The 15790-nt window shown below is 36.2% G+C and overlaps 3 protein-coding genes across 4 annotated transcripts; all 3 read right to left on the minus strand.

The window, feature by feature from the left end:
- Positions 1-150: 150 nt before the first annotated feature.
- Positions 151-5164, minus strand: LOC118273890 (pancreatic lipase-related protein 2-like). Of its 2 annotated transcripts, none has more exons than XM_035591066.2 (6): positions 5031-5164; positions 4534-4708; positions 1610-1758; positions 928-1173; positions 380-658; positions 151-290 (listed from the first exon to the last, which is right to left on the minus strand). In XM_035591066.2, the coding sequence occupies exons 1-5, from the start codon at positions 5065-5067 to the stop codon at positions 408-410; spliced, it is 858 nt and encodes a 285-aa protein (XP_035446959.2). In that variant the 5' UTR covers positions 5068-5164; the 3' UTR covers positions 151-290; positions 380-407. The 2 variants fall into 2 exon arrangements, with proteins under 2 accessions (XP_035446959.2, XP_035446958.2); XM_035591065.2 differs by having other exon boundaries at positions 366-658.
- A 2210-nt stretch (positions 5165-7374) lies between these two features.
- LOC118274199 (pancreatic triacylglycerol lipase-like) lies at positions 7375-10126 on the minus strand. The gene is made up of 6 exons (XM_035591632.2): positions 9966-10126; positions 9424-9610; positions 9197-9345; positions 8605-8850; positions 7833-8175; positions 7375-7515 (listed from the first exon to the last, which is right to left on the minus strand). Exons 1-6 carry the CDS (start codon positions 10000-10002, stop codon positions 7470-7472), a joined length of 1008 nt encoding a protein of 335 aa, XP_035447525.2. The 5' UTR covers positions 10003-10126; the 3' UTR covers positions 7375-7469.
- A 2282-nt stretch (positions 10127-12408) lies between these two features.
- On the minus strand, positions 12409-15427 carry LOC118274292 (pancreatic triacylglycerol lipase). Its single transcript, XM_035591755.2, has 6 exons — positions 15275-15427; positions 14759-14945; positions 14171-14319; positions 13179-13424; positions 12755-13097; positions 12409-12555 (listed from the first exon to the last, which is right to left on the minus strand). Exons 1-6 carry the CDS (start codon positions 15306-15308, stop codon positions 12510-12512), a joined length of 1005 nt encoding a protein of 334 aa, XP_035447648.1. The 5' UTR covers positions 15309-15427; the 3' UTR covers positions 12409-12509.
- Positions 15428-15790: the final 363 nt, after the last annotated feature.

Genomic DNA, 15790 nt, shown 5'->3' on the forward strand with positions numbered 1-15790 from the left:
AGTACTATTTGTCAATTGTAATTGATAAATTGGCGACCCAACAACGTAACTTTTTTAAATTAATTTTAGCTCCACAGGTGGTGTTTTACAAAAGCCACAGTTAAAGTGTAAGAGGTAGGGCAAAAGGTAAAAAGAAAAAAAAATTGCCACTATGCCAATATTGTATTTATTATTTCGAAATTTACACAATTTTGTATTTAAAGAATTTTTATAATATCATATTTTGTATTTTTATAATATCAAATTAATACGGGTACCTCCTACCAGTGTCTAATCGGTACATTCCGGATCTGAAACAGAAAAAACAGGTGGCCCTTACAAAAATATTCAACTGACTGACGAATAACTACTTACTTTATAATCACCATAAAATAATCACTTTGTTGGTTGGTGGGGTCATCTGTAAGTTATTTAAGCATGCGATTCGACATCAGAGTCTCAGCAAAGTAATGCCAGGCGCGATTGTGATTGCAGACGCTAGTAAAACAGCCTGGTTGTGTGTTACCACCATTGACGTAGATGTCAGAATCACCCACATTCTTTCCAATACCATAACCACCCAAACCAGAATCAGTGTGGATTCCTTCGACGAATACAGCATCATTAGAGTTGACTCGGTCTGGATTATCGTACCACAGAGGACCAGCAGGATTTAAAGCTAGAAAAAAATTATACAAATTAAAAATGTAATGATATGCCTTCATACCTTAAGTGAGTAAGTAGTAAATATAATTATTAAAACAATGATTTATTTTTCACAAATTGTCTCATAAGTTTCATGTGAGCGTGATAATGATAACCCTATTGCTATATTCACTGAACCCAATTACCTGTGTTCTAAAAATTATTTTCAGTCTCTACAAAAAATAAATTTGGTTGGTTGGTTGAATTACACAAAAATGAAAAAAAGAAGAACAAAATATTTACCAGATAAATGACCAACTTTTCCTTCAAGTTCTCTTCCAGCGAAACCAATAGTGTGAGCGCCTAATCCCAAACCAACTAGGTGCATCTGGGATATAGATGATCCCGTCAATTGGTTCAGAAAGGCCAAGAACTGTCCAAGACTACGTCCAATAGCTGATACACCATTAGTGGCGGTGATGTAGTTAGAGTTTGCCAAAAATCTCCAATCCATAACAATAACATTATAGCTACCGACTGTCAAGAAAACTGAAAGATTATTGCATTTTTTTAATCACTGTAATGAGTGAACGAAAAATTATGAGAATATAGTTTCAGATCAAAAAATACAAAGACCCAATAATTTTTTTTTTTTTTTTTAAAAACGTTGCCCCACATTAGGATTTTCTCCTGTGTCGTGGGTGCGTTTACAAACATACAAGTACACATGCACATGACACCCAGATCCGAAACAACAATTTGTGGATCACACAAAGAGTTGCTCAGTGCGGGAATCTAACCCGCTACCTGTTGTGCGGCAGCCAGTTGCCCAGCCACCGCACCAACCGTGCAGTCATAATAATTGACAAATAGTTTTATATGAACCCAGAATATAACTAAAATAGTATGACTCATGATAGTTCAGTCTGTTTGTTTTTGTGGCTGTCTCAAGTCATATTACTTGCTAAAAATCATAGGTACTTACTCTGTGTGAGATGTATATTCATCCTACTATCCTGCATCGGTAGCCAATCGTGAACAATGACCACAGTGGGATCAGCTGGCTTGAAGTTTGAATAAAATATATTAGTAGCATTGTTGGCAAGTAATGTTTGTCCATTTACGGGGTTGTCTCTGTAATAATTAATAAAAGAGTTTTAACTATTATGACCACCAGAACATATTTTGATACCCTAAGCTCTTTTATCAAAAACTAGCTACTTCCGCGCGGTTTCACGCTCTGCTCGGCTCCTATTGGTCATAGCGTTATATTTTATAGCCTATAGCCTTACTCGATAAATGCACTATCCAACACAAAAAGAATTATTCAATTCGGACCAGTAGTTCTGGAGATTAGCGCGTTCAAACAAACAAACTCTTCAGCTTTATAATATTATAGTATATTATAATATTATAAAGTTCCATATAGATATAATTATACAGGATGTCCCTGAAATCGGCGTCCAACATCATTGTTTGACAATGATAACAAATCGCGTGCAAAGTGTTGTCTAGTGCATATGAGGTTATAACGTATGATTTGAGTACACTAGAAGAAAATTTTAGTAAGTCTAAAGAAATTCATCGAAACGGAGTTTCGTTGAAAAATCTTTTTTTGTGCCTAATTTAAGAAATAAGTACCAAAGTTCCAAAGTCCATATAATCCTTATTATGCGCCAAAAGTTTGCCATTACTAGCGCCATACATAATTTTTTCAGTAAGTCACTTAAAGTAAGGTGAAAATTGTATTCCTCTAAAACTCACAATGTTTTCCAATCTAAAGCAGTTGGCTGAGAAGTTATGAGCACTCTTCAGGTTAATGTAAGGAAGTCTAAAGACGACAAAATAGATTTGTAGCAAAAAAAGTCAAAAGACTGGCACAGGGTTACTTTTTCGTGGATAACACATAAGTCACTGTAATTTAAAAACTGTAGGACCTAAAATTTTTTTTACATTTTTCTGATAACAGTTGGAACCTTGCCGATCGTCTGGTGCCTGTTGGACGTCAATTTCAGGGACAACCTGTATAGGTACTTAGAACCAACCACATTAGAAGAACATCACCAAATGTAGTAAATGATCACCTTCAATGGCAATCCGACATGGTAGGCGGATAGGTTAGAACAACTTGTATATGTAGCATTTTGTAATAATAAATAAATATTTCATATTTCATTTCATTTCAACTTCTGTCATGCCATTCGTTAGGTTCTTCCAAATCCCGTTCCATCACCTTGGTCTGGTTTGCCCTAGCAGTAATTACTAGCTTTTGCCCGCGACTTCGTTCGCGTGGAATAGTGACTTCCGGCAAATTTTTGGTTTTAACCACATAGTTCCCGATCTCGCGGGATCTCTTCAAAAATGAGAAGATATTCCAGGGAACTCTTCCAAAATCAACATAATGAGCTCTGCGTTTGAATTTAATAGATGTATACTCACTTAGGGCATTGAAAAAATAGTTTAAAAACGGGCTTAAACTAACTTAAAACTAAAGAAAGCTACGAATTACGAATTTATAACAATTAAAAAAGAAACTATATTACAACCTATCCTCTATGCTATAATAACCAAGCTTAAACTAAATAATTTAAAAGAAACGACTTAAATCTAATCTAATTAATTTATAAATTAGACTTACAATTTTATTAAAAAAACTAACTACAGTAACTACTAATAATCGATATCAAACTAAACCTACGTTAAATAGTTTAACCAAAAAACCAGGAAAACCCAACAAATAAACTTATTAATTGACAAATACAACGAAACCAATTTAGAATATACGAAACAGCAGGACCACTACAGACAAATAATCATACGACTGATAATACACTTTTTCTACGATAGTACCGAAGCGCTCGGCCGATACCCAACCAAATGAATGTAACGAAACCATAGCGCGATCTATTTCGATCCCAACGCCATCTATCGAGGATAAAGACAACTTGGATTATTTATTTATACTCCGTTCGGGCATTTTCTTTGTACTAAAAGTTTAATTATATTGATATTATTTTTTTCATACCTTTTTACTATTTATTTACTTTTTTCGATGAATTAAAACAATAACATGAACCGAAGTCGTGTAACGATCGACATAGAATTATCTATACTCCGTTAGAGCATTTTCTTTGTACTAAATGTTTTATTATATTGATATTATTTTTTTCATACCTTTTTACTATTTATTTACTTTTTTTCGATAAATTAAAACAATAACATGAACCGAAGTCGTGTAACGATCGACATAGAATTATTTATAAATAATTTATTTCTTATTTTTATTTTTTGATTTTTGAAATAAAAATATATCTATGTCCTTTCTAAGGTTTCTAAACTATATCTGTACCAAATTTCAACCAATCCGTCAAATAGTTGCGGAAATTAATGGTATAAGCATAGAATGTTCGACGTGATTCTTTAATTTGACATAACTTTTTTATTTATGAACCGATTCACATGAAACAAACACTAAATGTAAATTTAAGCATCCCACAATATATTCGTGAAAACCGCATCCAACTCGGATCAGCCGTTTCTGAGATTAGCGCGCACAGACGAACAGACAAACAGACAAACAGACAAACAGACAAAAAAAAAGTTAATTAAATTTTTGGGTTCGACATCGACATAACAATAACCCCTGCTATTTTTTTTATTTTTATTTTCAATGTACAGACAGCACTTTTCTACGATTTTATTATATGTATAGATTTCATATGAAACTGCGCTGCTGTTTGGTGGTCTTTACTATTTTTGTATCAACTTTGATTTCTTTGGAAATATTTACTTATTTACCTAGTGTACAACAGGTACCCCTAGATTCTAAAAAGGATAATAGTTATTGTACGAATGCCGTAGATAGTGACAATTACTTGTATGCCAACAAGATAAAAGTAAAAAATGTACCTGGTGTATAAAGTGTACTTGATGTTGGAGGGGTCTCTCTTGATTTTTGCAAGGAGTTCCATGTCGGGCTCAGCCTCGGGTATGTTTTCCTTACCATCGGGGAACTCGATGAATTGAGGCTTCGCTCTATCTTCAGAAATGTTTGAGTCGACGGGCACCGCGGATGCGGCGTACACTAAAATTGATGAAAGGAATGAGGTTGGAAAGACCTTGAATAATACCAACCAAGATTCCGGTCAAGTCAATTTTCTTTTTTTTTAAAGCGTTAATCCACCTTTTTTTTCTTGTGTGCGTTTACAAATATACAATTTCACATGCACATGACACCCAGATTCGAAACAACAATTTGTGATTAAGAGTTGGCCCGTGCGGGAATCGAATCCGCTACTCGTTACACGGCAACCAGGTTGCCCAGCCAGCGCGCTAACCGTGCAGTCATTGAATCGAATAACACCGCATTATAATTAAACAATGTTATAGAGTTATATTAAACTTACCCGTTACAATAAGCAGACACAAGCTTAAATTTTTCATCGCGACAATATGCAATGAGACAAGATATTACTTGGTTAGCGGCACCAGTATATATTGTAAATTTTTATCTACAAAAAGATGAAAATTTTGGATTATAGATATTTTATTACCAAAGAACATCGGGCATTTTTGTTGGGACACTTACCTACGGCGAACAAAAATAAAATTAGGTACGGTTAGGCAATTATCTAGTTCACAATGTTTAGTTCCCATATCTGTGGGTCGTGGCAATAAGGAGAAATTGGACATTTAAAAAATATTTATAAATGTTTTTGGGCAATAATTGAAGAGGAAAAAGGGAATCAAAAATAATTAAAACAACATATTTTTCTCTTAACTTTTGGCGAAGGTGCGATTGATGACGAAGGATGCCATGTAGTAAGATAAGCAGCTACCTGCGCGAGCGCAACATAATACCAGTTTTAAGAGTTGGGCGAGAGTGAGAACGAAACATGCACATCAACTTGACGGATTTAGTCTGATTGGGTTTACTACCACGGAGTGATATTTTAACTTACTGAGCGGTCGTTTAGTAATTAGGAAAAATAGTCAACTTAAAATATCATTTTCATTTTACTAATTATTTCCATTTTCCCATTATTGTGAATCAAAATAACTACACAATATTAAATATGATTGCAAACACTTTCATTTAAAAATGCTTCGCGACTTTTAAAAAATCTATGTCCTTTAATTGATATTTAATTATTTAATGTTTTTCCCCGTTAAAGAGGGTTTATATCCCATAGCTATCTTCTGCTTACCTTATTGTCCTAGCAGGCTGGAATATTGCTTTTTTAACTATGGATTAGGATTCTGTAATACATGCGACAATATAGGTGAACCCGCTGGCAGATATTTGCTCATAGTCCCTGTGGACTGAATTGCAATTAAATATAACAAAATTATATCCCTTGTAATTATCATCAATAACTATTGCCCTAAAGCGAAAAAATCCCCCTTTTCACATACCCTCCCTACACTTGATGAGTCGCTAGACAGCTCTGCTCCACCGGTTAGAAGGGGAGCCCACGATGCTAAATTTGGATTTACTCGAGCGTCGTAGGGACGTAGGTCCCTACGACGAATTTTAAATATATGGTCATAGAAAGAAAAAATGTTTTTTTCTTTTTATTGTTAAATGGGCCGACGTTTGGCCGCTATCTCGCCTGATGGTAAGTGATGATGCGGCCTACGGTGGAGCACGTCTGCCCATAAGCAAACTATTCACTCGGGCTTTGAAGACACCCAGGTTATACAGGTAAAGTGACATTTTCTTCCATCGGTGGAGAAAGGGGGAATCCACAGATCTTTAAAATTGTTACGTGTAACTTTTGTTCTAGAGGTGGAGCCTGTCAGATATTGATAATGTGTATGCTACATGTGTCTCTGATAATGAGAAACCCTTAATCTGCCAGTTTGCATGATGGGACTGAATGTTTCGGACGGTACTAACGAGAACGCTTCAAAACCCTCTCACTCTTAGAATCACGCTCAAGTGGGAAGATTTTTTTAAATGCGCATTCTTTTGTATGCTGTCGACTTCTCTTCTTCTAATCTGACGAAACTGACAGGAGTAAGTTAGATTTTTTTTTAAATTTTTAATGGGGGGCCATTTAATGAAAGTGCGAATGTGGTGGGTATCTTCAACATGACACTAGGTATTCCCCATTTACTAATCTGACGCGCTCGAGTAACTACCGAAATCCCTTCTGTGTCTCCCCTACTAGGTGTCAGTATCTAACACACAGTATCTAATACTTAATCTTATCCAGCTATTCCTCATCCGGAATGATAGCATCAATACACTACTTATCATAAAGTATTTCATTTGGCTTAAAAGTGATAATTGTTTGCATACAAACATTTGTACAATCTACTTTATGGCAAAGTATTATTAGACTTTTCGGTTCTGTTGGTTTTTCAAAATTCTCACCAATATCATGGATTTCTCTATATGGAATTAATAACATAGTAATAACTGTTGAAAAATTTATCTTAGTTTGTCTTATTATTGTCATCAGACTGTACTTGTCTCACTGGTGAGAGAAAGCCTTTTGCTCATGCTGAGAAGAAATAAATGATCATTGATCGTCATACTTGTTCGAGGCGGGTTGAAAATTATATTTACTTTTGTATACTTTACCTATATAGACTTTAACTTGACCTGGACAAAAGGTTTAGATACTATGTGTTTATTAAGAAAATAGAAATGATTCATTTTTAAATTTACCTTATCTAGCATTGATACTAAAATATAATTACATATCTTTTTGAATAAGGTATGATTACAAAATATGTTCAATATTAAATGTAGTAACAGATTTTAATAGCCAAATAAATAAATTATTTATTTCATTAAATTACTGTTTTTTTTTCTCTTCTGGTGTTTCACATTTTGACTAGTAAGGGTACCGTCTTGAGGTGTTCAATCGGAACATTCCAGATCTGAAAAAAGAACAAAATATTCAGATAATGAAGTAATCAAAAAATGTTTGACCACAACACAGTTATCAAGTTTTCCGATTAGTGGAATGAATATTTTCAAACTCGAGGAAACTATAATGTGAATTTTGGTTGCAACAAATGCGCCCAGATAACTATGGTTTTTAAATCTATAGAAAACGTAGATATCTATATAAAAGTTTACATGAGTATTCCAAACGCTCTCGATGTAAGATCTAATGGAAACATTTTTAACACTCAAAGTATTTGGAGAAGCTTATACAATAAAAGGAGTTATTTGAAATTTTCTAACTACTTACCCAGATTTTGTTAAGATATCGTTGCCCATACGAAGTTCAGCACCACGGCACGTGTTCAATGACAACTGAATATGGTTGCTGCACGCTCGACCGACCAAATGGTTGTAAGTCACGGTAGCAGCAAAGAATTCCCAAGCACGGTTGTGGTTGCAGAAGTTGGTGAGGCAACCAGGTTGAGAGACACCACCGTTGGGGTAGAAGTCAGCATCGGCGACATTGGTACCGATACCAAGACCGTCGACCGTGGAACCACCATCAGTGTGGATAGCCTCGACGTAGATACCATCACCAGGGCTGACGCGGTTTTTGTTCAAGTTCCATAGAGGTCCAGCTGGGTCCAAAGCTGAAATCAAAAGAAACAATTAGTTGGGCAGAAATTTCGAAACTGACAATGATAATTCGGATAATTTAGATATTTTTCATGATCCCTACAATAAATTTAAGCGCAAATTAATATAAAATTTAGATTTAAATCAGCGTTCTTATTTTTATTTATTCTGATTTTATTAATTTTGATTCTGATTTCCAAATTTAAGTTTTTTCTGTATCTTTATTTTGTCAATAATATTTTTTACTATTTACTTTTTATTGGTATTTGTTTAATTGAGTACATTTTTGTTTACGTCCATGTTGCTTTTCTTTGTTTATGTTTAAATGCATAATGAATATTGTGTACATCTGTTAGATATGCAAACAAGATCTCAGTCACGGTCATAAAAAAATGTATATTGTTGATAATTGATTGAAAAACTATAGAAGAATAATTATTTACCTGTCACACGAGCAACCTTGCCTCCAAGTTCACGACCAGCGTTACCAACAACGTGAGCGCCCAAGCTGAAGCCGATGAGGTGCATCCGAGTTAAAGGTTGTCCAGTAACCTGGCTCAAGAAAGCCAAGAACTGTCCAAGACCACGTCCAACAGCTGGTACTCCTCTGACTGCAGTGACGTAGTCACGTGACGCCAGTCTTCTCCAGTCCATTACAATCACATTTGTCTCAAGTTTTTTCAAGTAGACTAAAAGAAAGAGATAACAATATCTTTTAATGAGTTTGAAGTTGTCGTTGCACTTTGAATGTAAAACTTCTTTATAATTATAATTTTCGTGTTGGGTTCAGTATGTCCATCAGAAAATGTCGTCTATATTATATTACTAGCGACCCGCCTCAGCTTCGTATGGATGCATGTATTATAACATAAAAAACTTCCTCTTAAATTATTCTATCTATTAAAAAAAGCGCATCAAAATCCGTTGCGTAGTTTTAAAGATTTAAACATACAAAGGGACATAGAGACTAAGAAAGCGATTTTGTTTTATACTATGTAGTGAAATAGCACATACAAATTTAAAAAGATAACTTACCATCCCGAATAGTGGGATTAGGGTTGGTGTTCTGGTTACTGAGCCAGCCATGGACAACGACGACAGTGGGAGCATTGGGGTTGAAGTTAGAGTTGGTAATAGAAGCAGCATCGTTTATCACCAATGATTGAGGATTATTAGGATTACGCCTGTAAATTCAAACTGAACATATTAGTTTCGATTCTAAAAGCATAAACATACGTCATAAAATGGTTTGGCAAAAGTACCTGGTGAAGAGCAAGTACTGGTTGTCGGCAGGGTTCCTTTCGATATCGTTGAGGACTTTCACGTCAGGCTCAGCCTCAAGGTCTACCTTGTGCATGTTTCCTTCGCCATCGGGGAAATCAATGTATCGAGGATATGAATGTTCCTCGAAATACAATGAGCTAGTTGGTATGGCTGACGCGGCATAAACTGCAAATAAGATAATTAATTGATTGCTGTTTCCATGAGAAAAGATGCGAAGATATTTGTCACACTTATTTTTCTATTCAAACATGTTCATATATGAATCGCAGGCGGTTTCATAAAAGAACACGAGTATTTGTCTGTCTGTCTAAAAATTGCTTTGTGCCCTTGAAATCTAAGAAAATTATCAATTTAATTATTTTAAATGCAAAGATGCGCCATATGGCCATTCTGGTAGCGGTAATTTCCTTTAATACCAACAATTAGCACTTCATCTTTGGCACTTCACTTTTATTTTTTTTAATGAAAGGTTTCGCTGCTAATTATTATTTTAGATAAATCTTTAAATCACAAAACTTACCCGCTAAACAAAGCAAGCACAAGAAAGACTTTTCCATTTTGAATATACTAACAGTATAATAGTAATCTAACAGTTACTTAAGCTATTTATTGAATTTTTTTATCAGTAACGACAAGATTTTTACGATTAAATATAATTTTATCATACATGTTCAGGGAATATGATGCGTACAGATTTCAATGATAGACCAACATACGCAAATTAAATATCAGTTTGATTTTAATCTATTCGATATTGGAATCGTATGTTGAGGTTATTATACAAAAACTGTAATATCAGTAATGTAACACAATGAACGTTTACTATTAGTCGTCGTTAATTGGGCTCACTGTCATTGCAGTGGTAAGTCTCCTTTTTGAGGAGTGGCTTGAGAGGCGCCATGGCGTTGTCACGTATTGCCTTACGGTGCTTACCGGACATGGGAGCTTCAGTAGGTTCCTGTTTCTGATTGGGCGGGAGGAAACGCCTGGGTGTCATCACTGCGAAGACCACCCGAGAACACGGTGGAGCATACGGTGGCGTTGTGCCCTGCATGTGCTGAGCACCGTCGTGTCCTCAGGGATATGGTAGGCGACGACGACCTCTCGCGTTTGGCATTGGTTCAGGCCGTGGTCTGGAGGGAGGGGGAATGGGATGCCATCTCCTCCTGCGAAGCAGTTATACTAGCTAAGGAAGAGGCGGGGCGTGTGAACGCGCGTTAGGGAATGAAACTCCTTACGCCTCAGTAGTTGCAAGAGTCACTCCAGGTTTCGAGGATCGCGCGATGATCTCCGGCCATCGTAAGTGCGGGTCTGCGGACGGCGAGCAAGGATAGCTCGCTAACCAGAACCAGACCCATGTGTGATTCAAAGTGCCATCAGACCGTAGCTGCGGACGACCTACCGCGGCTCCGGCTCTAAATTATTGGATAATTTTCTATCCTTAAATTAAAGTGGTCGTTTATAACAAAAGAATGGGTTACACAGAATCTACTTATTAATCAAAGGTTCGATTGCTGGACTTTTATGCTTGTAGTTAAAAGGTAAAAATGTATGATTTCAGTTTTTCCTTTTAAGGCAAAGGAATAGAAGAATTAAAATTTTGACGTAGGAAAAGAGAAAGAGAACGAGAAAGAGAAAGAGAAAGAGAAAGAGAAAGAGAAAGAGAAAGAGAAAGAGAAAGAGAAAGAGAAAGAGAAAGAGAAAGAGAAAGAGAAAGAGAAAGAGAAAGAGAAAGAGAAAGAGAAAGAGAAAGAGAAAGAGAAAGAGAAAGAGAAAGAGAAAGAGAAAGAGCAAGAAGATAAGAAAAGACTTTTAAATTAAACTGAGATCGTAAGAACTCTATAGGAGGGGCACCCCAGTACCAGCTTCATCCTCTGGACCGCGTTTAGCGGCTTGCGGTTCGGATTGTTGAGAATCAGGAAGTTTCAAACCGACTTGACACTTTGACAAGAGTAGAGTTGCGAGAGTTGTGTAGAGTGTTGCGTAGAGATGTAGCTTCGTTGTACATTTTCTATCGCTTATACCACGGAGAGTGCTCTGAGGAATTGTTTGGTCTTATTCCTGCCGCTTCCTTTCGCCATCGACCTATACGAAAGCATTTCCATCCCCATCATATTATAGTAGCTTACGCGTAACTTTCTGCCTCGCACAGCAAAACTGGAATGAGCTGTCATCGGTGGTATTACAAAACCGATACGACCTTCAAACCTTCAAGAAAAGAGCATACTCCTTTTTAAAAGGCCGGCAATGCATGTGTGACTTCTCTGGTGCTGCGGGTGTCCATGGGCGGCGCTGATCGCTTACCATCAGGTGACCCGTTTGCTCGTCTGCCACCTATTCCATAAAAAAGAGCAGTATTGTTGATTCAGAAGAATGTAGAATGTAATATAAAGCGTTAAGATTTTATCTCTACATGTGTTGGTGGTACTTTTATCACATTATTGACTCACCTATTTTGTTAATATTTACCTAAATTCTATTGCTCATGTTTTTATTATTTTAATTGAAGCTATTATCGTAAAAATAATTATAGGATTAAGGGACACGATTATTAGTTTTATCTTATATCACTTTCGTATCAGATACTTGCAAAAATCGGCTGTTTTCATGGAAAATGCCATCATATAATTAATAAGTGACCAAAATATTATCTTTTCCGTCAACGTTATTACTATTGTTCATTAGATAGCGCCTATCGCACTATTAAAAGTATTCAAATAAAAGTAAAGTACATTTTTGTGTTACACATAATGTCAATACTTAATTGTGTACTTGAGTGAGAATTCAAGGTCAAATAATATCTTTGTGTCATCAAAACATTTTGCCAAGGATTTTGAACCGAATTTCATTCGAAATAATTTATTTTTCTAGGTTATATATTTTAACAAGCACTTTAATGAATCATACAAAATTACCTTATATAAAAATTCCAACTTAAAAGGTTTTCAATAATAAAACAAAAATTAAGAATACTCAGTAGGCCGAATTGTTTATTGTTTTAATATCTTTTTAATACTTAACAATAATTTAAACATAACGATCGTAAATGAATAGCTTCGTCAAATTAGTAAGGGTATCTTCTGCGAGTGTCCAAGCGGTACATTCCAGATCTGTAAATAAAATATAAAGAATTTTATGAACGAACTTATTATGCAAAATAATATAGTCAATAAAGTAAATGTACATTTTAATTTAGTAAATTTTAATGTAAATCTTATGGACATGAACATATTCTTAAAATTGTCCATAAGAATTTACACCTTTATCATAGCGTAACCTCCTTTAGCATTACCAATTTAAGTTGCTTACCCTGATTTCCTTAAGTCGTCGTTGCCCATACGTAGTTCAGTACCACGGCAGTTGTTCCAAGTCAGCTGAGTCTGGGTAGTGCACCGACGTCCAACCAAGTGGTTGTAGGTGACAGTAGCGGCAAAGAATTCCCAGGCACGGTTGTGGTTGCAGAGGTTGGTATAGCAACCAGGCTGGGAGATACCACCGTTGGGGTAGAAGTCAGCGTCGGCGACATTGGTACCGATTCCCAGACCTCCGACGGTGTAACCACCATCAGTGTGGATAGCCTCGACGTAGACACCATCATTGGGCTTGACGCGGTTGGAGTTGTAGTTCCATAGAGGACCAGCAGGGTCCAAAGCTTAATGAAAGGAAAAAAGTGGTGTTAACTATTCTGAATTGGAATTTTTTGAATCGATATTTAAGAAATAATATGACACACCTGTCACACGAGCGACTCTTCCTCCAAGTTCACGACCAGCGTTACCGACAAGGTGAGCGCCCAAGCTGAAGCCGACAAGGTGCATTTGAGAGTAAGCCTGACCAGTGACTCTGTTCAGGAAAGCCAAGAACTGCCCAAGACCACGACCGACTGCGGGTACACCTCTGGCTGCTGTGGCATAGTCAGCTAACGCCAACCTTCTCCAGTCCAAAACAATGACATTGACGTCACTCTTCTTCAAGTAAGCTGGAAAAATAATAAATATGCATCAAAAGCATATAAATGCCCACTGGCCACCACTGGCCACCAAAGGGGTCAGTATGGGTTGGCGATTTCAAACTTATAATTAGAAGTTATAACCCCAGGTTTCCTCACGATATTTTCCTTCATCGTTTATTTGTCAGTGGTGTCTAAAAAAAGCTGCTTACATAACCAAAATCAATTGTAGAAAACTTTTTGAGAAATAAATATTTTCTTGCCAACTTTTTTACGCCTAAATTTTGCTTTGGCTAAGAACCTTCGCAGTATTAACTGGCATTATGTATATAGAAAGTTGTAGGTGGCAGCAGTTCCGATATTACGTGACTACGTGCTGCTGACAAGTTGTGAACTTTGTTAACTGGGAGAGTTATGGAACACAATGGAATAATATTTTTCTATAAGGTGAATCTTCTGAGATCAGAATGTTTGGTATTACTTGAAAATCATTTATCCCGTTTTACGTGGGACTAAGTTTAACATTTTGGCTGCGTAGATTATACGTTAATACATACATAACTACATACATACTTAAGCCTGTCTTCCATAGGGTGAGGCAGAGACAATGGAGCGCTACGAATCTACGTAGATTATTTTGTTTTGAATAATAAACTGTGGTATTGCGAAAAATAAAATTTCTTTGTCTATTTATTTTAACATCAAAATAAACTACATAAATAATTTCCTTTCACTTAATACTATTGTGCAGTCAACAAAATACCAGGTGCACTTACCGTCCCTGATTGTGGGGTTGATGTCAGTGTATTGGTTGCTGAGCCAGCCGTGAGCGACAATCACTGTTGGGACTCGAGCGTTGAAGTTCGAGTTGGTAATAGAGTTGGCATTGTCCATCACCAAAGTTTGGGAAATTCTCTGGTTACGTCTGGAATAATATACCACCGTGTTATTGTAACCCAATTGAATCACGCCTGCTTATGAATAAAAATTTTGTGACTGTAACAATTCTTCTTTTTATTATTGAAGGTGCGATACAGCACTAAGAAGAAGCCAATCCTTGTTATAACACATGATACATGATTTTTAACTAAGATTGGCTGCAAAAAGCTTTAAACAGAGGACTGGAAGGAGAGCATGGAAGACCTTTAAAGGTCTAAGTCTAAAATCGCGTATGCAATGTTCTACGGTTATTACAGACTAATTTCTAAGTTTTTGATACTTATTTTTACAGGACATTATCACTCTAGATTCAAATTATTTTCTGGTTTTATTAATCATCCAGAAAAAGGATAATAGTGATTGTACAAATGACGTAGATAGTGACAATTGCTTGTATGGCAACAAGATAAAAGTTGGAAAAGTACCTGGTGTATAAAAGGTACTTGTTGTTGGCGGGGTTCCTCTCAATTTCTGCAAGGAGTTCCATGTCAGGCTCAGCCTCGAGATCCACGGTGTGCATGATACCCTCGCCATCGGGGAACTCGATGTATCGAGGGTATGTGCGGTCCTCAGAGTACTCCGAGGATATCGGAACCGCAACTGCGGTGTAAACTGCAAAAAAGAAGAACAATTTTTATAGCATGATCACACATTTAAAATGATTTTTTGTCTCTAATTGCAAATGGCTAAGTAAAGTTAAGGTTACATACATATATGAAGATTTTTTTAAATAAAATAAAACATTAAGCTTATGAAGGTAATACCATATTACATAACGTTCACAATAATAGATTTCAAGTATTTATTGCATCCATAATGTACACAGTGATTGATTTTTCAACGTATGTGTAAAATATCCAAATCCAATGTAAATAGTCAACTCAAAAATATACGTAAAATGGTAAAGGTTTGGAAAAATCGTAAATTAATAATAAACTTACCGATAATTAACAAACACAACAGGGACTTCTGCATTGTGACAATATATTAAAATTAATCCAACGTTCTACAAGTAACGCGAGTATTTATTTTATAATTTTATCTGTATCAGGCATCATTTTCATTGTTATCTATTTTCGAAGAAGATTAATGTTTAGTTGTTTACTGTCCTAATCGCTTATGAAATAGTAGGTTTACAGGATGTTTTAGATTCAAATGTTATTAAAATCTGATGATGATGGCGATTTAGTCTTACCTAAATCCTAAATCCGGAGCTGCGGACTACCTAGCGGGCTTACCGTGGCTCCGGCTCAAAAAGCAGGAGAAGGAACGGGGTGGTTTTTAGTCAGTAAGAGTCTGACACTCCCTCTCGCCTCGCCCAAGGCGGGAGAAGTCATTGGATGATTTTCCCTCAAAAAAAAACCTAAGGTTATATCGCCAACGCACATTAAGCAAGCGTAGTGATTAATAACGCTCACACCTTCTCCGTTCGAGAAGAGGCCTTTGGTCAGTAGTAG

Source organism: Spodoptera frugiperda, chromosome 3 (assembly GCF_023101765.2).
Source record: "Spodoptera frugiperda isolate SF20-4 chromosome 3, AGI-APGP_CSIRO_Sfru_2.0, whole genome shotgun sequence".
Taxonomy (NCBI): domain Eukaryota; kingdom Metazoa; phylum Arthropoda; class Insecta; order Lepidoptera; family Noctuidae; genus Spodoptera; species Spodoptera frugiperda.

Coding starts and splice junctions, on each gene's coding strand:
- LOC118273890 (XM_035591066.2), bottom strand. CDS start 5,067: ATGAAAAATTTAAGCTTGTGTCTGCTTATTGTAACGG. Junction 1,759..4,533: donor AAGTACACTTTATACACCAG/GTACATTTTTTA, acceptor TAATTATTACAG/AGACAACCCCGTAAATGGAC. Junction 659..927: donor AAAAGTTGGTCATTTATCTG/GTAAATATTTTG, acceptor ATTTTTTTCTAG/CTTTAAATCCTGCTGGTCCT.
- LOC118274199 (XM_035591632.2), bottom strand. CDS start 10,002: ATGGAAAAGTCTTTCTTGTGCTTGCTTTGTTTAGCGG. Junction 8,851..9,196: donor TAATCCCACTATTCGGGATG/GTAAGTTATCTT, acceptor TCTTTCTTTTAG/TCTACTTGAAAAAACTTGAG. Junction 8,176..8,604: donor CAAGGTTGCTCGTGTGACAG/GTAAATAATTAT, acceptor TTTTGATTTCAG/CTTTGGACCCAGCTGGACCT.
- LOC118274292 (XM_035591755.2), bottom strand. CDS start 15,308: ATGCAGAAGTCCCTGTTGTGTTTGTTAATTATCG. Junction 14,946..15,274: donor GTTGTGTTTGTTAATTATCG/GTAAGTTTATTA, acceptor TCTTTTTTGCAG/TTTACACCGCAGTTGCGGTT. Junction 13,098..13,178: donor AAGAGTCGCTCGTGTGACAG/GTGTGTCATATT, acceptor CCTTTCATTAAG/CTTTGGACCCTGCTGGTCCT.